Source organism: Felis catus, chromosome B3 (genome assembly GCF_018350175.1).
Source record: "Felis catus isolate Fca126 chromosome B3, F.catus_Fca126_mat1.0, whole genome shotgun sequence".
NCBI lineage: Eukaryota > Metazoa > Chordata > Mammalia > Carnivora > Felidae > Felis > Felis catus.
This window is the reverse complement of record NC_058373.1, coordinates 5,443,991-5,471,694: the sequence shown is the minus strand read 5'-3', so window position 1 is coordinate 5,471,694 and position 27,704 is coordinate 5,443,991. Positions and strand designations below refer to the sequence as shown.

The 27,704-nt window shown below is 55.5% G+C and overlaps 1 protein-coding gene and 1 long non-coding RNA gene across 6 annotated transcripts; one reads left to right on the top strand and one right to left on the bottom strand.

Moving 5' to 3' along the window:
• The first annotated feature begins 64 nt into the window (after positions 1-64).
• Positions 65-2,386, top strand: LOC111560776. The gene is made up of 2 exons (XR_006598834.1): positions 65-1,090; positions 2,106-2,386. It is a non-coding gene; the product is annotated as an uncharacterized LOC111560776 (long non-coding RNA).
• MAN2A2 (mannosidase alpha class 2A member 2) lies at positions 1,886-20,657 on the bottom strand. 5 transcript variants are annotated; one of them, XM_045058761.1, is made up of 25 exons: positions 20,449-20,656; positions 19,990-20,191; positions 18,994-19,143; positions 18,188-18,445; positions 17,972-18,116; positions 17,684-17,855; positions 17,113-17,240; positions 16,736-16,909; positions 16,143-16,329; positions 13,712-13,889; positions 13,205-13,407; positions 12,814-12,996; positions 12,545-12,659; positions 12,250-12,317; positions 11,935-12,100; positions 11,177-11,416; positions 10,830-10,952; positions 10,396-10,510; positions 10,020-10,153; positions 9,710-9,851; positions 8,017-8,150; positions 7,648-7,722; positions 5,616-5,810; positions 5,340-5,450; positions 1,886-4,514 (listed from the first exon to the last, which is right to left on the bottom strand). In XM_045058761.1, exons 3-25 carry the CDS (start codon positions 19,123-19,125, stop codon positions 4,362-4,364), a joined length of 3,531 nt encoding a protein of 1,176 aa, XP_044914696.1. In that variant the 5' UTR covers positions 19,126-19,143; positions 19,990-20,191; positions 20,449-20,656; the 3' UTR covers positions 1,886-4,361. The 5 variants fall into 5 exon arrangements, with proteins under 5 accessions (XP_044914696.1, XP_023110663.1, XP_044914697.1 ...); XM_023254895.2 differs by having other exon boundaries at positions 11,177-11,413; XM_045058762.1 differs by lacking the exon at positions 19,990-20,191 and having other exon boundaries at positions 20,449-20,657.
• Between the last annotated feature and the right edge of the window lie 7,047 nt (positions 20,658-27,704).

Here is a 27,704-nt window from a genome sequence, read left to right as displayed (position 1 = left end):
GGCTCTGAGCTGACAGCACAGAGCCTGATGCGGGGCTCAAACTCACGAACCGTGAGATCATGACTTGAGCTGAAGTCAGACGCTTAACCAACTGAGCCACCCAGGCGCCCTTCTCTGCCATCTTTCTTAACCTCTCTTTTAGGTTTTCCTTTTATCTCTGCGGTGTGGTCAAGTAGATTCCTTAGTTCTGTTTTCCAAATCCACAAAAGTCTCCATACCATTTGCACAGAATCCAGCGTTTATCCCACACGTAGACTGTATTTCCATAAAGCATTGTTTGGGGTCGCTTCTATTTTGTCATGTTTCACTGGCAGCCTCTGCTTTGCTTTCCTCTGCTCTTTGCTCAGCCTGGTTCTGGCCTTCCTGGGTTAGTCTTGGTGCCCTGTCTGTGCCAGTGCTGCTGCCCTTTGCTGGGCTTTGTCTCGAGCTGTGAGCTTCACGTCTGCTCAGGCCTGTAGCTGTTCTCTCCGTTCTTGGTCAAAGGAGAGTTCCTCTCGTTTTACTCTATGCTTTGGCATTGTAAATATCTCACTTGCCACTCGTAGGCACGAGGAGTCAAGGAGGCAGATGTAGGTGCACTCACTCCTCCGGTTTGAGTGCAAGTCCCCAGGCAGGCTGACAGGGACTGTCACTGTCACTGTTTCCTCCTCCACTGAGAGAGCTTCTCGAGGCTTCCATACTCGGTGCTGTGTTTTCAATCTTCAACTCTGTCACATTCCAAACGCTGGGAAGCCTTCATCTCCAACCCCGAGGGTTTCCTGTGCCCAGAGTGGACTTTCAGATCAGGTTTCCTCTCGGTTAGGAAGGCGCAAGGTCAGGCCCCATAATGGACAGAGACTCTTCGCAGACGCACTTGGGCCGGGTAACTGTTAAGATCTGAATTATTTCCCGCGGACTTTATGTAAAATTGGTTTGAAGGATCTGGTCTCCTCCTCCATTGCCTGTTCTCGCCCTTGAGGTATCTGTTATTTGTACGTATTTTTGCCAGTGAAAAACAAACATGTTTTTCAGGGTGCTCCATTTTGGATGGGAAGCTTCAGTCCTGCTCCCCAGACTGGGATGTCCCCCCTCTGCGAGCCCATGAGTGCAGGTAGCTGACCTCGGTGACCGTGGGGTAGGCAGGTGAACTCGGAGGTTAGAGAGGTCGCTCTTTCTACAGGTTTCTCTCTCTGTGCCCACCTCCTAGGCAAGCTGAATCAGAGCGCCACCTGCGCCTGCCTCAACCTGCATGGGAGGACTGGGTTCTTAGTTTCAGCCTCCCTTCCATGGTTCCAACTGGGCATACAGTCCCCTCTTCGTGGAAATGGGCTAGAACTTTGTATTTTAAGTTCTAAGTGCATGGAAGGTTCCCGGGAGGAACAGAATGCTATTTCCGGTGGTTGAGTTGCTTCTGTGTCACATCCGGATTCTAATGACGACTACAACCCTCAGAACTGAGGCCTCAGTGCCAGCACGTGGTGGTAAAGGGTGGCTGCGTGCCTGAAAATCACAGGCCCATTTCTAAATTATGTGTGCAAAAGAATCACCTGGAAGCTTGTTAAAAAAGTAGATCCTTTGACTGCCATCCCAGAAATTACTTCAGTAGATTGTGCCCAGGAATCGGCTTTTTCCTTCTACTTTCTTCGACGTTCTACAGGAACGTTTGTTTCTTGCTCCTGTTACAGACCTGTCTTAGCGAGTCTTAGTCTCTGCTCCACAGGCCCTCAGTCCTACGTCCAGGCTGAAGGAGCAGCCCTAGTGAGGAGAGGCCAAAAAGCCGGACTTGAAACAAGTATTTCTGGTGATGCCGGACCATACCTTGAACGCTAGGTCGTTTTAAAAGGCCAGTGGGTAGCATTAAACGTTGTTCCTGGCAGATAAATGATTTCATGGTACATCTAAGATATCCAAAGATAAACAGCCTTTATTTTGCTCATTTCCTAGGAGGCACACAGTCTCCCTTATCATGTGATTATAAGCCATCTTATACGAGTAATTGACACCTGCTATAATATAACTGTTTAGCATCCTTTACTAGTAAGATCATAGCTCCTATTTATCGAGCTCCTCTGTGCATCAGACACTCTGCTGAGCACCTCACATCAATAATCTTATTTCTTCCATAGTGATACAGAAAGGATTCTGTGTGCCCTGGCCTGAAGCTGCCAACAGCCCTGGATGATCTGGAAGAACTCTTGATATTCAGGTAGGGGCCCAGCAGGCCCAGGGGACCTTCTCTGAGGACCCCAAAGCAAGCTTTCACCCAAAATGATTAACTCACCGGTTTTTGAGGTGTTGCAAACATCTTCTCCCAGGTTGTCATTTGTATTTTAACCTTGATGTTTTCCGTCATACATAAAACTTTCAATATTTCTTGGTAATAAAATCTGTTTAATCTTTTCCCTTATTACATCTTTCAGGTTTTGTGTTATGTTTAGAACAGCTCTCCACACCAGAGGTATAATAACACCCTGTATTTTCTTCAGTAATTTTGTAGTTTAATTTTTTGTTCCTTTCTCTGGGACTAATTTCTGTGGAAACTGTGAGCTACAGATCTCTTACTTTGATAGTGACTTCAAGTACTATTTAAAGCAATCCATCTTTTTCCCACTTCAAATAATCCTTTTATCCCACTAAATTCCCATCTACCTGGGTCTGCTTCTGGACTCTGACTTTGGTTCCATCAGTCTGTCTTTCCGATCCCACACCAGGTCACACGGACCATGTGTGGTTGCCTGAGAGTCCCTGGGGCAATGCCATGGGACGTGTGCCCTTTCCTCCCCTCGGCGCCCCCTCCCACCCCCAACTCACCACCATTCAGAATTTGTTAGTACTCTCATGTATTTACTCTTCCAAATGAACTTTAGAACTCATCAAAATTCCAAAAGTATTCAATCACACTGGAACACACTGAATTTATGGGCTGATTTGGAGAGAGCCGAAATCCTTACGGGAGCATGATGTCTATCATTTACGTCCACTTACAGAATGGTCTTAGGTCTCCAGCTGATTCTCGTAGATTTTATAGGTTGCCATTCTGTTGTCTCCAAATAATGACGGTAGTAACTTCCTCTCCTTCGCCTGCTCTACTGTGGGGATTATGGTGCCAGGACCCTGCTAAATAATAGTATGTCCTTGGCTAATTTCTTTTATAGCAATGCCTGTGGTGTCTGACTCTTTCGAATGTCATTAACTGCTGGTTTCTGATAGAGATTTTTAATCTAGATTAGGAGTTTCTTTGTAGTCTTAACTTACTAAGATTTTTAACAAGGGATAGATTTTAAACTTTACCAAGTATTGCTTCGGCATCTATAGAGACCGTCAAAACCTTTGCTCTATTAGTCGAAGCTGAATGAAGGCTGCTGAACAGACATACTGCCTCCTAATTCACTCTACATAACCCTAGTCCCTGTGCCAGGATCCAGATCCCTCTGTAGAAGCATGTACCACAGCTGAAGCTCCATGGCCTGACCGTAGGGACGGAGCAGAAAGCCTTCTCAAATCGCTCACGCTCATGGGGAGGGGCGGTGGACCGGAGGCTTCATTTTCCTTCCAGGGAAAGGAAGTATGCCAGACCAGATGCCCCCAGGGTGGGAAGGGGCTCGAGGACAGTGGTGTACAGAGTACAGGAACAGAAGAGGCGTCAGCGAGGACGGAAGACGCCCCCACGTCCCTGCCACCATCTCCGACATCAACACACGGACCAGGCGCCCGGGGCCAGATGGGGGTTTTGGTACCTGAAGTGTGCTATGACCTCTAGCCATGACATGGTCTCTAGGGACGCATGGTCTCTTCCTGCCGCACCACAGCCGCTAGCCGAGGCGTGGAGTCCTCCCAGTGGAGTCATCACAGAAAGTGGAGATTCCTCTTCCTCCACTCTGCTAACTCTGGGTCCCCACCCAGCCATCACTCGGTTCCCGCTCACATCAGGACATCCAGTCCCTACGTAACCAGAGGACCCCCCCCCCCACCCAGAACCAGCTCCCACCTCCAGTGACCCTGGCACTGGGCTCCTACCCACTCAGCCTCCCCTATCTTTCCTGACCCTGCTTCTCCTCCATCCCATTTTGGGAGAAAGGTGGGTGCTTGAGCCTGTGCCCAATGGGTGCTGCTCACAACCCAAAGCAGAGGCTGGCACCGCCCGCTCTGACCAAGGACCCTCTGGCCAAGATCTCACTAGCATCTGCCCTGTCTACCCAACACCGGGTTTGGGGTTGCCACCGAACACAGAAGCAACGAGAAACAGAAAATGAGGGCAGAGCCCAGTCTGTCACAGTTCTGAGAGGTAGATCGGGACAGGATACCCATCTGGTTTGTCCAACCCGACCTTATGTAAGAGGCAGTCTCTGTGGATGAACTTTCTCTTCAGGCCACAGGAAGTGCTAGCCCAAGCGGAGGCGGAAGGTGGCAATCTCCATGGGCTCCAAATAGATGTCAGTGCTGTTGGAGGGGGAGGCCAGAGGGTACAGTAACGTCAAGGAGGTTGGCTGCAGGAAACCCACATCCAGGCCGTGGAAAAGGCTCCCCAGGGCCACCTGTGGAGAGAAAAGATGGCACAGGGCCGTGCTGGGTGTTCACACGTTACGTGACACAGCTCTTTTCTCTGTATGACTTGCTGCCTCTTTAAGAACCTCACAGAGGCTCTGGCCCCTCTGGGCAACATGGTGCCCAGCTGTGCACGAGAGCTTGTGTCCGGGCCAGGGGCTCACTCTGCTCAACCCAAGCCCATCCACAGACCTCAGGGTAGGAACCACTGCACTGAGCAGCGAACTCCTTGAAGACAGGGACCGTGTTAGGTCCACTCCAGAATCGCCAGTGCCCAGCATGGGCTGTGGCACACGGGGGCACCTGTCAGCGCCTGCCTGAACCATGACCAGAGCTTTCAGAGTCGCAGCATGACGGCTTTGGATTTTTTTTTTTTTTTTTACTTTTTTAACCTTTATTGATTTTTGAGACAGAGAGAGAGAGCATGAACGGGGGAGGTTCAGAGAGAAAGGGAGACACAGAATCCGAAACAGGCTCCAAGCTCTAAGCTGTCAGCACAGAGCCCGACGTGGGGCTCAAACTCACGAACTGCGAGATCATGACCTGAGCCGAAGTCGGACGCTCAACCAACTGAGCCACCCAGGCGCCCCTGGATTTTTATATCTGATGTTTTCCACTGCATCTGGCCGTGGCCCCTACTCACGGAGCACATGCCTTGTACAGAACGTGCCCTAGCCAGGCCTCAGTTGCTTTGAAATCACTCATCAACGGCTGCTCCCTTTTCTCTCCGCTGCCCACCTCACCGCAGTCTCCCAAGCCCCGTGCCTGCTGTGCCCCGGTGCACCGTGTTCCTACTTGTACCAGGCCCCTCTCACCTTGCCTTGGCTCGTGGTGCAGTTGAAGCCCAAGTTCTTGGCCTCAAGGCCGCAGTCGAAACCCTTGCGGTGTAAGATGAGTGCGGTTTCTGCCGAGGGCAGGGCATCGTCCTGGGTGACAGACACGTAAGGGGTGGTGGGGGCGGGTGCCGCTCAGCGCTCGCGGGTGCAACGGCACTGCCCTCGAGGCAGCACCGGGACCAGGACCAGGAGGAGTGTGGGTGAGGAAAGGCCAGAATCCGGTCCTGGAGGTACAGAGCGGGGCGGGGTACTCACCTCGGCCTGCAGCGTCCGCAGGTTAAGCAGGTGGAAATCGCAGGGCAGGGAGGAGGCCAGGGGATGAAATGAGCGCAGACCGGGGCCCGGGAGCTGCCTCTTGGCTACGGGCAGGGCAAGCACGGGGGTATTCAGGTACGTGGAGGTCAGGTGGCTGAGGAGGGATGGGTAGCTGGTAGTGCGGCCATCCTGGACCTGCAAGGTCGGCCGAGATGTGGGTGAAGGGGCAGAGAGCTTTCCCTGAAGCGTCTGGAAGGCACCAGCACCCTCCACGTGTGGTCACTCCCCATCTCCCACAACCTACAAGGGACACGTCTCCTCTACCTTGGGGGTTTCTGCTTTCACACTAACATGAGCACACGCCCTGTGAGCACCATCCATCTCCCATCGCAGATCCTCAGTGTGGGAGAGCGGGTGACAGACAGATGTGTGCCCATAACGGACGGAGCAAGTACCCTGAGTGATCCTGCGGTTTCGGGTCCAGCCCCACACCCATAGTGCCAGCCCCGATCCTCGGGCCCAGTGCTCCCCAAGCTGTTCCGACCGGGGGCGGCCGCTTGGGTGACTGCCCTGTATGCCACACTCACAGGCCTAAGCTGCACTTCCCCCAAGGCGGCCACTTTTCTGTCCTCTGGACTTCTGTCCCTGGTGCCACCTTCCTTCCAATCGCCCAGAATCTCTCCCCATCTCGGCAGTATCCTCACACCCACCCCCAACCTTTCCCTCCCGTGGCTCAGTTCAAGCCACCAACATTTCCCGCTGGAACAGCTTGTAAAGTATCACCTGCCTCCAGGCTCCCCGGAGATCCGCCCTACTCCTACTGTTAGATGGACAAGCTCAGGGCAGAGTCCGACAGCGTCCCTCCGTGCTCAGATCCTGCACTGGCCTCCAACATAAAGTCCAGACCCCACAGCCAGCCGTTCTGGGCCCACTAGTCTGGTCCAACCGAACCCTGACCCCATGCTAGCCCAGCAACGGCCACTAGAACTTTCTGCAAAGATAGAAATAAGCTATACCTGCACTAATAGAGTAGCTGCTAGCCACTTGTGGCCACTGGGCACTTAAATGTGGCCAGTATGACTGAAGAACTGAACTTATTATATTTAGTTCTTTTAAGTCTATTTATTTTGAGAAGGAGACAGAATGTGAGCGGTGGAGGAGCAGAGAAGGGGGGAGAGAGAATCCCAAGCAGGCTCCATGCTGTCAGAGTGGGGCCCAACACAGGGCTCAGACTCAACAATTTTGAGATCATGACCCGAGCTGAAATCAAGTAGGATCCTTAACCCACTGAGCTACCCAGGTGCCCCTATATTTAATTTTAATTAACTTAAATAACCACATGTGGCTAGAAGCTACCACGCTGGACTAGCGGCTGTGGTCTAGCTGAGTGAACTCACTGCTCTTCCCTGTTTACGTGGTCTCCCTCTGCCTTAGTTTGTGCTTTTTTTAAAAAAAAATTTTAAAGGTTTATTCATTTTTCAAAGACAAACAGAGCGTGAGTGGGGGAGGGACAAAGAGAAAGGGAGACACAGAACCGAAGCAGGCTCCGGGCTCCGAGCTGTCAGCACAGAGCCTGACGCGGGGCTCAAACTCACAGACCGTGAGATCATGACCTGAGCCGAAGTCGGAAGCCCAACCGACTAAGCCATCCAGGCGCCCCAGTCCTTGTGTTTACATCAGACCCCCATCCATCACAGCTGTGCCTGGTCAACATGTCCCCCAGAACCTGTCCTCGATCCCCTTGGCTCACAACGTTCTCCCACTACTAACCAGCCAAGCTACTTCTGCCTCATTTGTACGCACGTAGCCTACCCCCCACCCCTACTCCCGAGGGAAGTCCTGGAGAGCAGGGTCAGTGTCAGAGTCTGTGTCCCTCTCAGGCCCTAAAGCACAGAGGGTGATCAGTCGCTCCTTGGTGGGTGAGGACTGAGCCACAGACAGGGAGGCTGGGTGGCAGGCTCCATCCTCCGCAGGCTCCGAGTCCAGCTACCGCTGGCCAGTACTAGTTCGACCCCCCGTGGCTGGCCCTTACCTCTCGGTTATCGCTCCTGCTGCTGTGAAAGATCAAGCCCCTAAACATGGCTGCCAGTTTGGAGAAAAAGCCAGGCTGGTGGGGGCAAAGAAAGCCATGAGATGAACGGGGCTGGAGCAGAGAGGGTTAGAGAACATGGCGGCGGGGAGGGGGCACAGAGGAAGGCGGGAGATGGCTCGGGGGCATGGGCGACAGGACGCTGTGGGAGAAGGGAGGTGCCAGGCTGCCGGAGATGGAGAAGCAGAGCGTCAGACTGACCCCCCGCACCCCAGGAGAAGCACTACTCTCGCTACCCCTCGCCCGCCTCTAGCTCTGCCGCCCAAGGGACCAGCCTGACCTGGCTCCCCGGGAGGGAGGTCCAGAATTTACCTCACTGCCCAGGGTTCGCCGTTCCAACAGCAGGCGGAAATGGTTGCAGGTTCTTTTGTTGTCCTTGAGCCCTTGGCCCAGACCCCGGTTGTCGTCCTGCATCAGCCGACGGTCCAGGATCACCTCCAGCTGGCCTGGGGAAGTTCACCGTGAGCCCCAAGCAGATACTGGGCTTTGGAAGAATCCCAACCACAGGCCCCGAGGGAAAAGCCCGGGGAACTACAGCCTCAAGCGGAGTCACTCAGGAGAGGAGGAGCGGGGGCCTGGGGCTGGAAGGGGACCGAGTGAAGGGCCGGTATCACAGAAGAGGAAACAAAAGAGGCCGGAGGGAGCAAGCGGGCCCTGGCAGTTTACCGCCCACGCTCCGTGCCCGAGGAGGGGGAACAGACCTGGGAGCTCGGGCGGCGATCGCTAGCTGCACTGGCCACTTGAACAGAGTAAACCAGCGAACACAAAACTGCCATCGCCAGCCAGCAGCGCTTGCTGCAGCGGCCCCGATCCAGGCAGCTGGGGCAGAGCTTGCTGGGACTAGAACCCGCGCCCTCCCACCCTCCTCCCAGGCTGGGAAAGACTCCAGCTCTGCCGCCTCGTCCGTCACAAGGAGAGTGCGGAGAGAACAGGCAGATGGCAAATCAGACAGAAGCTCCAATCAGGTGTCGTTTGTGGTCACCCTGGGGAACAGGGATGGCAGATGACCGCCTGTGCTTTCTTCGTAAAATACGCTTGGGGAAGGGCTGGCCGCAAAGCAGACATATGTTGGGGTGAGGATTTTTCCCAGCACCTGTTTTTCTAAGAATCTCTTGAGAGCGTCCACTCAGATGGCCCTAACCATCTCCCCAGCCTGACATTCTGACTTTTGTAGTTCCTACGTATTTGTATTTTGAGCAATCTTTTTTTGGAAAGATATCCGAAGGCCCTAAAACGGACCCGTGCGTATGTAACAATAATCTCTCAGCACGCTATTTTCCAGAAAGGCAGAGAGAATCCCATGGGGTTCAGCTAGCAGTCGACAGCGTAGACAGAACCGTGGCAGAGCCTGACAGCGGGGCGATCAGAGCCACACTCCTGCAGCAGGGGGTCAGGCCTCCACTGCCCCAGCCACCAACCCCCGGGCGAAGCCTCTCGGCTCAGCCCTGCATAAAGGCTCTGTCCCTAACACGAACCATCTGAAGGCCTCAGAGGCCACCAAGAGGAAAGTGTTCACTTTACTCGGAGGACGTAGGAGCCACCTCAGCTGGCCCGGCGTGCCCAGCCCCAGGCCAGCACTCCTCATGCCCTTGTTTGAATTCTTAAAAATGCCATTCTCTCTTTTAAAAACAGCATATGTTTTTCTTCTTTGCTGTTATAACATCATATGCACTTTTTCAACTGTCCCTACTCCCATTCCTGACCAGGAGAGTAACTGTTCAATACCATGATGCTTCTTAAAGGGTTCCAATGGGGCACCCAGCCCCCCCCCCCCTTGTCACCTCCAAGGCTGCCTCTGCTAGGGGCGAGGGTGACGGCAGTGGCCTGCCCTCCTGCCATGCCCGTGTGTGACTGGCGGGAGTTAACGGCTTGCTGTTAATGGTTCTACAGGCATGGAGGTGATGTGGACTGGATAGGGGTGGGGACCGCTGAGGGGAGAGGCCGGGGGCACAGATGGGCTTCCACCCCGCCCATCACTCTGTGCACCAGCTCCTGCCCCGCTCACCATCGTGCAGGCTGGAGACACCCAGGGCCTGCGCAGTGTGCAGGGTGAGGCGGTTCTGGGCGTCCTGGATGTAGGCCATGACCGGCATGGGGTAGAAGTTGGCCTGCAGGGGTAGCTTCTTCAGATAGCGCCGGGGCTGCACCTGGGAGGGGAAGGCCAGCAGGTCACAGGCATCCGGGCACCATGTGGGACCAATGGGTCCCCAGTCTGAAGGAGTCCCTGATCGCTCTCGTCTCTGATTCCTCCTCCTCCCTCAGGCAGACCGCTCCCAGTGCCTGCTGCCTGCGCTCTCTGGGGCCCCGAAAATCACCTGAAAGCCATTGAGGTCCGTGAAGAAGGCACCCTGGCTGTCAATGTCTGTGTGGATGCGCAGGGCCAGCTCCTTGTTGACGTAGTCCCGAATGTCCACCAGGGACGACATGTCCAGAGAGAGCCCCTCCACCCCTGGGCACAAAGACAAAGGGCGAGCATGGAGAGGCCGGAGAGACTGGGCAGGGAGAGGCTGTGCCCAGACCCCCGGCGACGCCCGCATTTCTGGAGGACCTTCTCTCTCAGAGAATTACTGTGACCCCACTGCAACGATACCTCTGTTGGGAACAGACGCATGAGCCGTGAGCAAAAGGAAGAGCAGCGCACACCCCTGCAGCCCCCGCCTCCCCTCGGACCTTCCGAGCGGCAGGGCTCACCTGGCAGGTTATAGAGCCGGACCACCTGGCGAACGTGCTCGTAGTACGCGACCACCTCTGAGAAGAAAGGGCCTTCGGTGACACGCAGCACGGGGGGGTCCCTGGGGACGTAGGGCTGGGGAAAGAGCAGGCGGCAGCTGAAGCCGCAGCACGGAAGGCAAAGCCTGGGGGCACCGGCCCGACCTCGGCGGAAGTACTTCTGCCGGCAGGCCTCCGCCCGAGACCCCTGGCTGGGCCGGCCCAAGCCCTCGCGGCCGTTCCTCGGCCACCCCGCCTCCCGGAGGCGGCCCCCGCGAGGGCCCTGGCAGCAGGCACCGTCCTGGAGGAAGGCCCGTGCCCCTCCGCCTCGCCGCCTCGGGTCACGTGGCTCCTCGTGCCCTCCGCTGGCGGGGCCTCCCGAGGCCTGCGGGGGTTTTGAGGAGTCTTTAGGGTACCTGGGCCTCCCCGTCAGGCAGGAAGAGGTAGGCTCCGCTCTTGTCTTTGGACGTGCGGGTGCCATAGACGAGGAACTCCACGTCCACCCGCCGCTCCTGCTCCTCGTCCACCCTTCGGATGCTCTGCCAAGAAACACAGCCCTGACCCCTGGCCCCACACCAGCATGTCAGGCCTGCCCCCTGGGAGGGCACGGACGAACTTCCCCAAGGAGCCAGCCCAGCTTCCCCGTGCCGTCAGCCCGGAGCCAAGACGGCCCGCTCCGAGGCCCCGCCGTCAGTCGGGTGTGGGCTCAGCACCGCCCCACCGCCGCGCACACCCTCCTCGGCTCCCCGCCCTGGCCCTTTACCTTGAGGAGCCCGGTAAGGCCCGAGAACCAGACCTGCATGTAGCGGTTGCTGAGGGCGAAGTCACCGGTGCCAGAGTCGATGACGCGTAGAGGGAAGGCGTCCTGTCTGCTGACGGACAGCTGCCGGCCGTGCAGGTAGATGCGCACAGAGGAGGGCAGGGTGCGGTGCCCGTCCAGGCCCAGCTGCAGCTGCAGCACGCCGAGGCCAAGGGCCGGCAGGCGGATGGGCACAGACACCTGCTGGCACAGGAAGGGTGAGGAAGCGCGGCCCACAGCACGGGCACCAGTTCTGGATGCAGGCCCGGGATTCTAGTCCTGGGGCTTTCTTACTAACTGATAAAGTCTGAGCAGATCCCTCTACCTGCTGGGGCCTCTGTCCCCTCCTCTGAAGGTGGAAGTGACATTACTTGCTTCGGGTCAGACTTTTAGGAGTCTCAAATGCTATTTGAGAAACTATGAAATGGCAATCGCACATTAACTTTCCATAAACACTTGATGAACGAAGAAATAACACGACACCCCGGCCCCCATCCTCGCTATTATCATAGTTTATCAAACTTCACCTGCCTTTCGAAGACAGACCCAAATGCCAACAGTGCTTGTCCTCTAGGCAACCCCTCTCCCCAAGACGGCTGTCCCCAACCTGGGGCGCAAGCAGGAGGGCGGGAGGCGGGTGTCACAAGGCAGAGGGAGGCCCCGGGGAGAGGCCGAGGATGAGCACGGAAGGCTGGGGCTCACCTCCCGGGCCCCCACCTTACCTGGTAGACGTCAGGGACCACGTCAGTGGCAGAGCTCCAGTGTGCGCTGATCTGCACGGCCAGGGGCTGACCCTCCTCAGAAAGGACACGCACCCGGGGCGAGCTGACCAGCAGGGACACCACACTGAACCGCTCCTGTTCCAGCGGGTTGAACAGCACCACGTACCTGCAGGTAGAGGCAGGCTCACCCAGGCAGGCTTTTCCTGGGCAACGGAGGCAGAAACAGAGGCCAAGAGTATCTGGGCAGGTGAGGGGGAGAGACGGTGTCGGGAGCCAGAGTGGCTTCGCCTCTGTGCCTGGCCTGGTCTGGCTCACCTGGGCGAGGAATCCAGTTGGATTACTGTGCGCTCCGGCAGGGCATCGTGATTTAAGCGGGTGTCATCCTGGAGTTAAGGGGGTGGCAAGGGAAGAACCGTCACGGGCCTTGGCCTGGCTCGGAGTCTTGCCCCCTCCCCTACCTGTCCCGGATGTGGACCACCAGCTTCCCTGGGCACAGATCCTTCACCCCAGGGCAGGGAAGGAAAAGAAGAGCGACACCCTCACACCACTGCTCTTGGATGAGACCGCACGCGCCCGAGGGCGCCCGGAGCAGATGGAGGAGGGGGCTCACCATTTGGAGGAAGGGAGCCTCAGGGTCAAAGTGGTAAGCCTCCTTGTCCCCCAGCACCAGATAGTGTGCCGCGTTGATGATGACCTGCTTCAGGCTGACGAGGGAGCGCAGGAGCCTGCGGGGGACAGGGGGTGGGAGAGGGACCATGGAGAAGATGGCCACAGACTGTGCACCTCACCGGCAGGCCTGCCCCTGACCGCCAGCACGGCCTTTCTTTGGGACAGCGGGCAAGGGTGTGGAGCCGACGGGGAGCAGGAGAGGGCCCCCACCTGACGCCATAGTCTGCCACGACCGCCTCCTTCGCAGTGCCGGTGATGGCATCGTGGTGCTGGAAGAGCCCCAGGGTGCGCCGAGCTTCCGTCAGAAGGGCGAAGTTGGAGAGCGGGTACTGGCTAGCCAGTCCAGAGCGGCGCGCGTGAGCTACAGCCAGGCTGTACAGGATCTCCGCGCCCCTGCCCAGAGACAGAGGTCAGCCTCCGGCCCACACGACTCCCAGGCCCGCCCTCGCTCAGCAAGCCCCATTCCCTTCTTTCCACCACATCTCTGCCTGCCTTGGTCTCCAAGCCTTTCTAGGGCCTTCTGAGCCAATCCAGCCCTTCCTTAAATCCCACAGCCGATTCTACTCCTTCCAGCCGGGAAGGCGGAAGGCGGGAGTCTCACCGCAGGTGGGCTTCCAGGACCCGGTCCAAGCTCTTGTAGAAGGGCCGGGAAGTGTAATAGCCTGTCCAGTAATGGTCCTCTCGGTCGGCATAGGAGAAGAAATCCCCGCTCAGCACGGGAAACCCTGGGGGCCGTGCCCCCGGCTCTACCCCTGTCCTCTTGTACAGAGCGTCAAAATAGTCAGAGAGGGTGCCAAACTGGGCCTGTGGGGACCCCAAAAACCCGCTTCCATCAGTTCCGGAGTCTTCTGGGACCTGTCAACCCCCCTCCCCCGCCACCGTGCTGCAGCCCAGTGCCAGGGGCAAGGATTCTGCTTACGCGCCCCACCTGCGATCACTACATCCCACCCTTTCCCACCGCACCCCAAGCCCGGGAGCCGGCAAGGCATTCTCACACCAAAGGGAGACCCTGCCCAAGAGTCGGGAACGGGGAGCACGGCGCCTTCGGGAAGGGCCAGGCTGCAGCACCGTGGGCCTCCCCCTTCCCCAGCTCAGCGTCCCCCCACACCTGCACGTGGAGGTCAGGTTTGCTGTTGAGAAAGTCAAAGAGCCGCTGGTAGTTGAAGAACTGGGCGTCCCACTCCTGGGGCTTGTCGTATCGGAAGTCATCCCCCAGCGGCACCAGGAGGACGTTGCTTCGGAACAGGCGGGACTTCTTCCGGTACTGGTCCAGGAGCAGCGCTGCCCTGTGGGCGGAAGGGCGCGGGGCCCGACACAGAGGCTCGGCGAAGAGGAAGGGCGCGGGGTGGGCCCAGGTCTTCCTATGCTCGACTGCAGTTCCCGGACTCCAGGCCGACACCATGCACAACAGCACGCCCCTGCCCCGGGGTCCTTCACACACACCACAGACGTGCCGCATTCCCCTGTGCCTCCCTTCAGGCTCTACAAGCCCGGCACCCCCTCCCCCCCCACCCCACCCCTGCATCACCAGCGGTTCTCCAGCCGCCCTTCTGCCCACGTCCCTCAGGGTGAGGGGCCTGGCGCTGATGCGGGACTCCGGGGTGGGCCGACCGGCAAACAGAAGGCAGGACACACACCTCGGCCAGCCCGGTGTGCCGCGTGCGTGTACAGGGGCGTCTCCGGCAGCCCCACGGTCACACCAGTGCCGACCTCGGCCACCACGCGGGTTTCCCACACGTGAGGTTCAGAAAGGGCCTTTCTCCCCATCCCGACCCTTTCCTGTTCTCTTTCCTGAGACTAAGGATGGAACTTTACATTTACATCCGATAAATCCTGTCTGGTTGGATTCGACCCACATCGCACACAACCTACTGAGATCTTTTGGGATCCTGATCCTTTTGGGGGGGGTCCTCATTCTGACACCCCAGCTTCACTTTGCCCACAAGTGAGCACAGCTCTGAAGACCTAAAATCAGAACCATACTATACCAGCTCTACGTGTACTGGCTGAGTGACCCTGGTTAAGCTACTTAACCTTGCTAGGCCTCGGTTTTTTATAAGATGAGAATAGCATCAGTACCTACCATCATAATGTTATGAAAGTTAAAATGAACTAAATAAATTACTATTTGCTACGTACTTAGAACAGCAGCTGGTAGGGGCGCCCGAGTGGCTCAGTGGGGTAAGCGTCCAACTTTGGCTCAGGTCATGATCTCACGGTCTGTGAGCTTGAGCCCTAAGTTGGGTTCTGTGCTGACAGCTCAGAGCCTGAAGTCTGTTTCGGATTCTGTGTCTCCCTCTTTCTATGCACCGCCCCCACTTGTGCTCTCTCTTGCTCTCAAAAAAAACCAAAAAAACAAAAAAACCAAAAAAACCATAAATAAATAAAATTCAGACTAGCGCCTGGTACACAGTAGGAACTATATACACACGTTTGTCACTTTCTTTTTCATCGAAGTTACTAGTAAAATCAATAGGAAACCAAAACCTTGTAGCATATCATTAAAGCTTTTTCTCCATTTAGACCAACCCAGTCGTTGGCATGTTATAGGTATTGAAGGTCAGCCTGCCACTAAGCTACTTAACTGTGCTGATCCAGCTTGTACTTTCCTACTTTGTTCTCAAGAGAGGACTCCTAGAATACCACTTCCCTCTAATTTATCAGCCTTGTAAGCCTTTCAAAGGAGAAAACGAAGTTACTCTCATGACTTGCTCTCTGCAAAGCTGGGCTGGCATCTGATCACAGCTGCTGCTTTAAGAAAAATCACCCCTTAATAGTCCTGGATTCTTGCTTGGAATCTGCATTTAGATTTCTGGCTTTCAGAAACAAAAGACCACTTTCTTTCCCTTTTGGTCACATGCTTCACCTCGTGGACATCATGGAAATCAGAGTATTGCCTCATGAAAACCAGCTCAACTTGTTATATTCTCAAGGCTAGTGGGTTCCAGCTAACCCACGGTTCAGGTCACTGGTAATCTGTTCTTTCCAGGGTGGGCGGAGGCGGGGGCGGACTTCAGCCACAGAGACATCTTTAGGGGTCCCTAACAACCCCCCAGGGGGACAGGTGTGCTTTCTCTGATGCTGGGGGCTGTTGGGCAGGACTGAACATGTTGTGAATGGTCCACAAGCACTGGGGGATCCTGGCCTAATCAAGCTAAGGCAAGATGCCTGCAGTAAACGAAGGCATATTAGGTCACGTGGTACAAGTACCTTTTTTAAGAATTATTCGCTTCTGAGTCAGTCAACCGGCTCTGGCAGTTTGTTAGGACGCTGGGAAACACACTCATTTGGGTAAATAAAACCATTCTGGAAAAGGTGGTTCCTTGGAGCTGCTCCAGCTTTCCAGGGAGGCTCAGTGAAGGAGCCGCCACCTTAGCGGCTGTGGACCTGAACTCACCACCTGAGCCCCCCCGCCCCCGCCTGCCATTTTACAGACGTCCAACCAGAAGCACCCCCGTGCAGCAGAGCCCACACCAAGGCCGGGTCTCCCGGCTCCCCTGTGGAGTGAAAATGGCCCAGCCTAGGCCGGGAGCAAATACCTCTCAGCCACGTTTGCCTCTGTGATCGCCCGGGGCGGCACCTTCCAGGGGCAGTTTATGCGCCCACCAGGCAAGCGTTTGAAATCAAACTGGCAGCAGATCTTGGGATCCGGGCCACAGGTATGGGGCACATCGTAGCTGTAGAAGGGCATCATGTGGCAGAAGAGGTCTGTGCTGGAGTCCGAGTCTGTAGAAGACACACCGGGGGGTCGGCCACCAGCAGGCAGCCTCCGGAGCGGGTCACGGAGATGCCAGGAGGGTGGGGATCTGCTCCAGCCACGTGCAGCTCTGACAGAAGGTGAGGCCTGGACCAGACTTAAGGCTGCAGAAGACGGGCAGGCCAAGGGGCACAGGGAGGGATCTGGAGCCCACAGTTCCTGGGACAGACCCTCAGTATAGACGGGGGGGCTCTGTAGAGGCCAGAGGTCAACGTGATCGATCCCCAACGTAACCGGAAGGAGGACAGGACTTCTGGAGGTCTGTGCAAGTGCTTGCTGGTCTGCTCTGAAGGACGTGGCTCTTACCCTCATACCCTGCCCTTCCCTTCCGCAGTGAGCACTACTCCTGTGACCCTCCACCCTACCTGGTCTTACCCCAGTTCTGTCTCCACATGAACTCCAGACTGTGGGTGGAGGCAAAGTGCTTCTTGATGGCATAGTGCACTCTCTGAATCAGCATGCTGGTCAGGTTGGCACGGCGCAGCAGGTAAGGAATGGTGGGGCTGTGTCCAAAGGGGTCCACGGCCCAGCCAGAGCGTGGGGTTGCTCCTGAGAGGGCACGGAAGCCAGAGGTCCTGAGGGGTTCAGGTCCTGGGGACCCAGCTCCTTTCCTGCCATCATACTGAGCCCACGCCTGGTGGCATCGGCCTAGAGAGGAACCACCCCCCTGCCCTGCCGATCCCTGTGCCCAGCCCCTGCTGTTCCCTGGCCCAGCTACAGGGGCAGACTCTCCTTCCTGAGCCCAGACTCACCGAGGTTTTTCTCCAGCCATTGGTGTCCTTCAATGAGCTGGTCAATCAGGGCAAAGTAATGGGAGTTGGCCTCGTCCGGCATCACCCAGCCTCCTGTCACAATCTCCAGCTGCCCGTTTCCCACCAGCCTGGAGTGAAGGACTCACACTCAGCGTGGGGCAGGGATGCTCTGCCCAGTCCCGCCAACCAGGAGATGCGGGGACCTGTGCGCACAGGCCTTACTGAGCCCGCTCACCCACACCCGGGACCAACAGAACAAACAGGCACTCTCCTTTCCCTCCGTACAGCCTCCATGCCGTCCCGGCCCTGCCTCTCTCCGGACCAGGCCCCACGCTCCCTCTTGGCTTGTGCGTACGCCTGCACCTAACTCTGATTTCTCCCGACACCGGTGACCCAGTGGCCATCACACCAGTCCCTGCCTTCTCATTCTCGGCCCCTCCACCATGCCCTTTCCCCTCTGCCCTGCTTCCCTTGCCTCCCCCTGCCACCCACAGTGTGGCACCCAGCTGCTCTGGCACCCAGTCCAGGGCCCAGAGGCCAGCCTTCCCATGCCTCCCCGGCGGGCACTGGCCTTCGCACGGCTGCTCTCTTTTGCGCGTTGATGTTGTCCCACCACTTGGCAAAGAAAGAGACTTCCGCCCAGAGGAAGCGCCGCCGGGGGTCCTCCTGCAGCTTGGACACCATGCTGTTAAGGATGTGCTGGGTCTGCTCAGTGTAGTACTTGTCAAAGGTCTTGATCCAGCCTAGGGCACCAGCACAGGATACCCTGAGGATGCCAGCATCTTCTGCCCCTCCCTTACCTCTGCCATCACAAAGCTCTCTGCACAGCCCGGCCCCCGGGGCCCTGCTGGGTCCTCACCTGGGTCATTGTGAGAGTGTGGCACCACGAACACCTGCAAGTCTTCGGCGTCCCAGTCGTGCGGGCTGTAGGAGATGTCGAAGCCTTGCTTCCACACGCCGCCATCCACGTTGTCAAACGGCAACTCCTCCGATATAGTCAGCATCTGCCAGGCCAGAGAGTAGCTCAGTGCCCATCCACAGCCACCAGAGGTCCCTGCCGGCTCTGACCCCCTACCTGCAGCTCTGGCTTCTGGCCCCGGCCCCCCAGAGCAAACTGGCAGTCTTGGGGGGAGACAGAGAAGAAGCTGGGCCGGGGCTCTGGAGGCACCACCCAGGAGCCGTTGGCCGTGTAGTAGGGCACCATGGCGGGCGGGCCCTCCGCATTGGCCGTCAGCTCCAGCACAGAGTCCTTGATGTGGCTGATGATCTCATGGTTCTCCTCCAACAGCTGTTCCAGCTGCTCGATGCGGTTCTGCAGCACAGAAATTTGGCTCTGCCGAAAGACCAGAAAGCAATCACCCACGGCTCCTTGTGCCACAGGAAGGATCTCTGCATGGGGCCCACCACCCAGGGCCTGTGGTCCTTCCCTCCCCAACTGAAGGCGGAACCACGAGCCTATGGGGCTGGATGGCTCTGGTCCGGTGAGGAAAGATGTGCAAATCGCTACAGAGAACTGCAATCCGCTTGGGTTGGGAGTGCCCCCACTCCCTGGCTCGTGGATGGCAAAGATTTCATCTTGCGTGCCTCTTCTCAACAACCAGTGTGGCCTGTCAGGAGCGCTGTGCTGACAAGGATTGCATCCGGGCTTAGTGGGAACGAATGCTGCAATCCATTAGCAATGTCTGCCAAGAATTCAGGAGGACAAGCCGGCAGTTCGTCTTTTCCCTTCCTTCTTTCTTTTTGCCATCACTGTTTTTGATCTCTGGGCTTCTGGAAAATCTGCCTTTTGGGAAGAAACCCTCCTGTCCTGGGCTGACACGGACTCTCAGCCTGAGCTCAGAGACTGGTACACGAAGAGATTAGCAACCAGGCATGACTCACCCGGGGGAAGTTCCCACCATTCTGGTGACGGGTGGGATCATGCTGCACTCGGTCCAACATGAGGTAGAGCGAGAAGACGGCCACACAGAAGATAGCAGCCCCACACACTGTCACCTGCTTTTTCAGCTTCATACTGGCCTCCACACACACCTGGCAGGAGGGACACCATATGCAGCTCCAGCAGACCAAATCTTTGTTGGTCTTTCCACCAAATGCCCCAGTGAGTGCCTGAGTGTCACTCTCAAGGAACACCTATTTGCCTGACTCCAAAGAAAAGCAAGTTTCTAAGCCCCAAATCCCAACACCGGCTGTGGATCCTGACCCAACCGGGATCCTACTCTCTTGGCTGAGACACAGAAAGAACAAGTATGTAAAGCTGGTCCTGCCTGGTCCTGGTGGGAGCTCTGCCCCTAGGGTACAGAGGATGCTGTCTCCCAGGCTAATGCCATAAAAAACACGACCGGATAACAAACTTCCCAGCTCTGCCTCCAGAGTTCACCTCACAACCTCCTGATTCTAACCAGCTTTCTACATCGCTTGCCTACAAGAAAGATGCAGCCAATCAAAGGAGGTGAGTGTCCAGGTTCCTTGGCCACGTGCTTCTAGTTTCCGAGGAAGAAACTGGCATCCAGTTAAAGAAACGGACAGGGAAGCCTTTCTCCCTGCCCTCTTGGATCAGACTGATACTCACCAGAAAGAGTGCCTGGCACAGCACCTCTCTCATTAAGAAAAACATAATGAGCTTAAAAGGCAGCAGCAGTGGCTTGTATTTCTAACATAAAGAGGGGTCCTGCATCTTCTCCCGGCCGGTTCTGATTCCTGCAGTGGGTAACTTTCGGCCTTTGCTTATACAGCACTCGGGGCACCCCCTGGGAAGCCAGCAGTGATTGGTGCCGAATGTCCCCTGGCTATGGGGAGTCTGGGCACAGCTGCCCCGCTGTGGGTCAACTTCGGAAGACCAGTGCCCGCTACCACCGCCTGCGGAAGCCTACTTGCCTGCTGGGTGGAGGGAGGCCGCTAGGTGCTGAGCCGAGCGTGGGCGGAACCGCCGCCCCGGAGACTTGCTCCCGCCCCGGGACCGAGGAGCTCTGTCGCCTCTGCGCCGTTTGCCCTACTTAGCGCGGTCTGATTCCGCACAGGAGCCTCCGGGCAATATTTTTAGCCCTTGGAGGCTGGGTCTAGGCCAGAGTGGGTGGAGCTGAGGGGAGGGAGTTGGGTCACAGGGTGGGTAGGCACCTGCCGCCGGGTCCCGCCGGCCCAGCCCCCTCCCGGCCCTCCCGGCCGAGGCCCTCTCCGACCCTCCCAACCCCGGGGACCGCAACGACAACGGCCGGGTGCGGGAGCCCGGGCCGACTCCGAGCCCAAGCGCCGCTCGCGCTCCTGCCTCCCACCCCGGCCGCGGCCCGGGGTCAGACGGAAACCCCTCCACCACCACGGGTCCGCCCGGCGCGTTACCGTCCGCAGCCGGCCTCCGAGCCCCGCCGGCCGAGCTGCGCCCCTCACATCCCCGGGGGCGGCGGCCCGCGCGGAGGCAGCGACGCAGGCGAAGGCGGGCGTCCGCCCAGCCGTCGCCGCCGGCTCCGCGCGCCGTAGCCGCGCTCCCGCGGGGCCGGGGCCGCCCGCGCGCTCTGCTGCGCCCGCCCCGCGCCGGCCCCCCTCGCCTCCCGCCGACTAGCGCGCGGGGCGGGGACAGCTGCGCCGACCCCGCCCCGCCTCCTCCGCGCCGGCCCCGCCCGCCGGCCGGCCCCTCCAGCGCCGTCCCCGCTTCCGGCCCCGGGCGCCGGCAGCGGAGCCGCAGTGCGCAGCCGCAGCCCGGGCCCGGCCTCGGCTCGCTGCGACACCTTCGCGAGGGGCGCGTAACTTCATTTTTCCCGATCTCACTAGCGTGAGCGCATTGCCAAGCAGTAGTAGAAACATTCTTCCTCCATTTCATCCGCCGAGCAGTGAAGCCCGGTCTCCGGACTCGCCTGTTCTGCTCCACGTCCCCTTAATCCGATGCAGTTACGCTTCTCAGGCCAAGGGGTGCTGCCGCCCGTGGGTGCGATCACGATGCCTATGCGTACTTGCCACCCTTTGAGAAAGACATCATTTTCGTGGTGTTTCTCCTTTTACCTGGCGTCTGGGTGGTTCATACTTTTGCAGCATCAAAACCCCTACCGCAGCGAATATCTCCATGAATTCCACATCTGCTCTCTTTTTATGTTAACTGTCTTAGGACAGAGTCCCAGCAGTGAGGTTTCCTGGGCAAAAGGTAAAGACCCGTGTGCCTGATGATACTTGGCATTCTATTGCTCCCCCAAAGGATTGTGCTGTCAATTACAAACTGGTGAATATTGCTTACACAATTTCTTGTTTGATTAGCCAGATTTACACTGTCATCTCATTGTTTTCACTCCTGTCTCTTTTATTACCACAGACATTTTTCTAGATTTATTTAGGAACCCGAATCCCTGGTTCTCAGGTGTTAGACTTAGGCTAGGTTCATCATTCCCTGTGTCTCTGTGATTTGCCCTGTGTTCTGGGAAATTTCTCTCCCAACCCTGCTACTGAATTTTTCATTTTGGCAATCATAACTTTCAAGGGTTCGTTTGTTCTCTAATGATTTTTTTTGAGTTTTTTTTTAATTGATGTATAATTTACAGTTTCTGGCACAAGTCTTCAGTCTACAGCTGGATAAGTTTTGATAATTGTATACACTAGTATAATCACTACCCAGATCAAGACAAAACATTCCCCGGGGTGCCTGGGTGGCTCAGTCGGTTAAGCATCCGACTTTGGCCTAGGTCATGATCTTGCTGTTCTGGGTCTGAACCCCAGGTCGGGCTCTGTGCTGACAGCTCAGAGCCTGGAGCCTGTTTCAGATTCTGGGTCTCTCTCTCTCTCTGCCCTTCACCCACTCATCCTCTGTCTCTGTCTCTCTCTCAAAAATAAACATTAAAAAAAAATTCCCATCATCCCCAAAATGTTCCCCTCTGTCAAGAGGTTAAGCAGTCCCTAAGCACAGCATGGTGGCGTTATAACAGGGGCACAAGAGTTACTACTGAAGCCACTAGGTTGGCCTGCCACATTTCTGTAGACTCAGCCAGTAAGGAGACCACAAGCCCCAATGGATGCAAACCCAGCTTTTTACTCATACAGGCAGCAAAAGCAAGACCAACATGGTGTCACTTTCCCAGGTCAGAGGACAAAGGGAACTGGAGGGTCTAAGGAGCCAAGCAGACACTTTCGTGGCCTGCAGCTGCCCCCTAATGGAGGGAGGGACCAATTGAAGGATGCACCTAGGAGGAGGGACGAGAGATGGCCTTGTGGCAGTGTCCCCACAAGGCAGGGTGGCTCCTCACCAGGCTGCTTATGTCCTCGTGCTGCAGGGGGAATCGAAGGCTGCATGTTGCAGGAGGACTCCTAATGCATTCTGCCACAACTTGGGTGGGACTGTGGTCAAGCCTGACTTTCGTGGCCTATAGGGAGCTATGCAAGTCATTGGGACACTGAGTCAGAGCTGTTCCCTACAACAAGGCTTCCTGCCACCCCAGCCTTTCATGTGTCCAGTTAAGAATTATTTTCAGGAGCATAGCCACTCCATCAGAGAGCTAACTGTACTGACGGGAGTTTGGACCAAGTCCTTTCTATTTGATAACATTCGATGAGCACGACCCAGCTTTGCCTCCCAGTAGGATGGTCAGGCTCACTTGGGGGATAGACCACAGCCAGACTTCCTACTCGGAGCCAAACCACCATGTCCCAGATGCCCCTGGGGATCAACCTTAGAACCACTCTGTTTATAAGTTGAGAAGTAGATCAGTCCACTTTTTAAAAAATTAATTTATTTGATTTTTGAGGGGTGGAGGGGCAGAGAGAGAGGAAGAGAATCCCAAGCAGACTCCACACCATCGATCCAGAGCCTAACGCGGGGCTTGAATCCACGAACCATGAGATCACGACCTGGGCCGAAATCAAGAGCCGCATTGTTAAACCAACTGAGCCCCCCACGGGCCCCCACGTCACCTTTCCTCATTCCTTAATCCAAGTGCAGCGAGAGGTATTGGCAACCATGAATATGCTGCCTTGACTGGCCAGCACGAAGCCCAGGGTAAGAGAATTGTCCATCACCACTTATACTACTGGTTAGTGTTTGGTAGGTAAGTATAGGCCTAATGTCCGCAGGTGTAACCACAGCAGTAGGAGAAGCATCATCTGGTTAGAATCTCCCACCCCCAGCTCTTTTTGCAAGTGTAGATTCCAGTAGTCTGGTTTCAAAGAAAGAATACGGCGGAACTAAATATGGTCTCTTATAACCAGTTGAGACCTCTTTTCTCTCTCTCAAGCTTATAAACACTATTTGAATGAGAACAACCCTTTCCTGGAATTGCCACATTTAGAATTCACACTGCCTTGTCTCAAGGGTGTGCTCCAGCGGGAGCTGAGCTTTGGTTGTCCACTTACCTCTTTTAGTTTCTCCTTGAAGCGTACATTCCATCTTTCATTGGCACCTGCCACCTGTTGGTGATACAGGGCATGAAATGTCGTCAAACGCCTCAGGCAGTTACCGGCCGCTGAGTGCTCTTGGCTATAAAGGCAGCACCATTGTCTAGTTGGATGTGTTTGGAGAACCCAAATATACAACACAGCCCATTTAGGAGTCCTTAAACAGTATGGCCCACACCTAGCGGGCAGATGGGAATTGCTGTGCCCCACCGGGGAAAAGCTGCCTATGGCAGTCAATGCCCAACAATACCACTGAGCAGAAAGTAGGAGACCCATCTAGTCTATCTGTCATGACCAGGCAGGTTTGGTGCCCCGGAATACATGCCCCAGAGTTCTGTCACTCTCCTGGGTAGCTAGCAGTCCAGGCATATTAGTCCAGGCATATAAGCCAGGCCGTGGGTCACAGATGGCCTGCCATGTCCTGTGTGATAATGGATCCAGTTGACTATAGTTCTTACCTGGGTGGTACAGTTCTAAACAGCTTGTGGGTTCCACTGCTGTTCATGATCAAAGGGTCCTTTCCCGTAGATAGCCTGAGTTAGTCAAGATTCTCCAAAGAAGAACCAACAGGATGTATGGATGTGTGTGTGCATGTGTGTGTATTTGTTTGTTTGTTTATTTATTTAAAGAAATAAACTCACGTGATCATGGAAGCTGGCAGGTCCAAAAAAAAAAAAAAAAAAAATCTCAAAGGTAGACCAGCAGGCTGGAGACCCAGGGAAGAGCCAAAGTTGTGGTTCAAGTCCAAAGGCCATCTGCTACAGAATTCTCTCTTGCGTGGGGGAGGTCAGTCTTTTGTTCTCTTTCGGCTGATTGGATGACGTCTACCCACATTATGGAGGGAAATTTGCTTTTACTCAGAGTCCATCCATTTAAATGTTAACCGCAAACAAAAAAGCCTTCATAGAAACATCCAGAATAATGTCTGACCATGTATTTGGGCACCATGGCTGGGCCAAGTTGACACGTAAGATAACCATTATGCTTTCCACGGGTTGTGAACAGGGGACACACGTTCCACGCAACCTGTGGCCATAACGCTCTCCCGACAGGAGTTGGGACTGGTGGTGAACCACAGGGACACTCAGGTAGTCCTGTGGCATCGCTGTTAGGGCGTAGTGTAACCCCAGCCAATGAAGGCAAGATGATTTTCATCCTCCGGATGTAATGGAATGCTAAAAAGGCATTAGCAAGCAACGTCCACCACCCCCATGACAGAGGTCTTCAATCTGTGCAGTGAGCTCCGTGACAGGTAATAATCTGTGAGTCACCACAGCAAGTGGCCCTTTTTAGTGGCCATGTAGAGCTGTTAGAAGGAGATATCATTTCCTTGAGCATCCTTAAATCTACTAGTGCCCCTCCTCATCCCCCTATTCTGCTCTGCTTCATGGTAACCACTTGGCCACATTAGAAGAGGTGACCACTTGTCCCTGCCCTATTACCACCATCCTAAGTGTGACATTTCCCACCTGGACCCTATCTTACGATCAAGAGAAGTAACACACATATCCGAAACCTCTACCCCCACGATACATTCAACAGTGTTAGTTACAACCACGTGGGTGTGTGTTGGTTCAAAAGGGCCGACTCCAAAACGATGTCAACCCACCGTCCAACTGGAGAGCTGTTTCCAAACCTAGTAAGGGTAAGCTTTTCAGCCACACCTGCAGGAATGTCCTGATATCACAATGGCCGGGCCACAGTGTCCAGGAGGGCCGGGCAGCTTTGGGGATTTTAGTTGCTGTCAGTTCTCCAATTCACCTTGACCTGCATAGGGCCTCTGGTCTCCCCTGCGGATGAAAGGACCTTGGCCCCCCAACCTAGTCCAGTTTGTCTGTGATGGGGGTCAGGGGTAGTGCTGAAAGTGTTGGGTCAAACTGTAGTCCAAAGAGCCAAAACCTCAGTGGGGAGGTCGAGGCTTTCTTGGTATTCCTCCTGTCTGCCTACAGGAAACACCAAAGCTGGCTCAGTGAAAAAAGCTGGCCCAAATCTTTAAGTCCCATGGCCATCCCAGAGCCTAATCATGAGAGAGAATTTTTTGTCACAGGAAGATCATCACCTTCCTCTTCAGGGACCTCCTGGCGCAATAACCAGGCCCAAACGGCCTGGTCTTTCCTTCTCCTACCTTGGCCTAAGGTGCATCCTCTTGGCTTTTGCCAAGGCTTCCACTCTAGAAAAATGGTTGCACAGTAGCCGACTAGTTTCCTGGAGACATCTCCAGAGAGAGAAGACCCCATTTCTCCTGTAGCCTGGTGGGAGTCACGCAAACGTTCAGTCTGACTCTGGGTGACTTTTTTGTTATCTGACCATTCACAATCTCCATTATGAATCCAGGCCAAGGGTACAGTGGACTAAAAGGAAGGGATAGCCTCTCCCGACACTGTCTGAGGGTGCTTATCCGGTGACAGGAATTCATTTTGGATAGGCCACCATTTTGTCGTAGCTGTAAAGGCCCATGGCAGCAAGCCCTGACTTATCTTTATATTTTCCTTCTCCACCTCCATAGCTTTGGCCTCAATGGTTGTGGCCAGGGTGGCTTGGAGCGTGGGGTCAGTTGTTAAGCACCCAAATGACTTCCGTTCCTTATAAGCCTGTGGAACTTATAGCACCCTCATTTGCTAGTCAGATGAGTCATGCTTCTATGGTTTCCCTGGACTTCGCCCAAATCTCTGATTTCCCTCCTTTCTCACTCATTGTAAGAGTGGATCTCGGTGCATTTCTGAGTGACTGCCCTTGATTCCCGGTAGTGTTCCATCTGTAGTCACAGTAAGAGGGGGAGCAAGAACCACCGTGTGCTTTCTTCAGCTCTGCAAAGAACTTTCTCTTTGGTTTCAAACTCTAAACACCAATGGAGCTTATCTGGGATCGGGGATGATGGTCAAAGACCACTTGTCTCTGGTGTCACCAAACACCTCAGCACGAAGTGGACCCTAGGTCCACCATAATTCTTCTCCCATACTTGACCTGACAGTCCACGGAGGCCTGTCTCTTCTCTAAAGAGAGACTGTGACCTTATCAGCCCCACATTAAGTGCCAAATTGGCCAAGTGGTCACGCAGTCCGTAAGTGCAGGGCCACGAGGGCCACTACTGCAGCCACATGGCTCAAAGACCACCACACTTCCATAGACTCACACAGTAAGGAAATGACAAGCTCCAAGGGATCCAGACAGCTTTTTACTCACACAATAAAAGAAAGACCAGCGTGGGGCCAGCTTCTCACGTCCCTAGTTCCACAGAACGGCACCGGGACACGCAGTATGGTGGTAGGTCACTCTGGGCTAAGGAGCCAACTCTAAACTACAGCCAAACAGTTGTTTTTATTTATTTATTTTTATTTTTTATTCATTTTTTTTAAATTTTTTTTCAACGTTTATTTTATTTTTGGGACAGAGAGAGACAGAGCATGAACGGGGGAGGGGCAGAGAGAGAGGGAGACACAGAATCGGAAACAGGCTCCAGGCTCCGAGCCATCAGCCCAGAGCCTGACACGGGGCTCGAACTCCCGGACCGCGAGATCGTGACCTGGCTGACGTCGGACGCTTAACCGACTGCGCCACCCAGGCGCCCCCAAACAGTTGTTTTTAAATACTTTTTTAAAATGTTTATTTTTGAGAAAGAGAGAGAGAGAAAGACAGGGTGTGAGTGGGGGAGGGATGGGGGGGCGGTGGGAGACACAGAATCCAAAGCAGGCCCCAGCCTCCGAGCTGTCAGCACAGAGCCCGACATGGGGCTCGAACTCATGAGCTGTGAGATCACGACCTGAGCCTAAGTCGGACGCTTAACTGCTTGACCGACCGATCCACCCAGGTGCTTCTCCAGCCAAGCAGTTGTGCGGCCTACACTCTACGGGAGGAGGGGGCCCGGTGGCAAGCCCTGTACTCGACTGAAACTAGAAAGATGGGAAGGGGAATAGCCTCATGGTAGCCCCCCACACGGGAGCTGGGGAGGTTCCTCGCCCGGCTGCTTCTGTCCCCTTGCTCCAGGAGGAATCGGGCTCAAGTTTGACTCAAGTCAAACTCCTCAAGTTTCACCTACAAAACTTACATGGAGATGTGTAAAGTTGTAAAGGCTACCAGGGTGGGGCTGTTCCCCTACACTCCCACCCCTTCTTGTCAGTACCCCTCAGACATGAGCTTGAGTCTGACTGCTCTCTAGCTTAGTTTTGCCTCTTCTTGGACTTGATAAAGTGGAATCCTAAGAATGCACCCTTTCACATCTGCCTTCT

Bases quoted from the DNA above. Each gene is read 5' to 3' on its own strand.
- MAN2A2 (XM_045058762.1), bottom strand. From the start codon at position 19,125: ATGAAGCTGAAAAAGCAGGTGACAGTGTGTGGGGCTGCTATCTTCTGT. The intron at 12,660-12,813 runs GTGGGGGCCCTC...TGTCCCCCGCAG, and splicing joins GTGGCAGACTATGGCGTCAG to GCTCCTGCGCTCCCTCGTCA. The intron at 11,417-11,934 runs GTAAGGTGGGGG...TTCCTGTGCCAG, and splicing joins TGGTCCCTGACGTCTACCAG to CAGGTGTCTGTGCCCATCCG.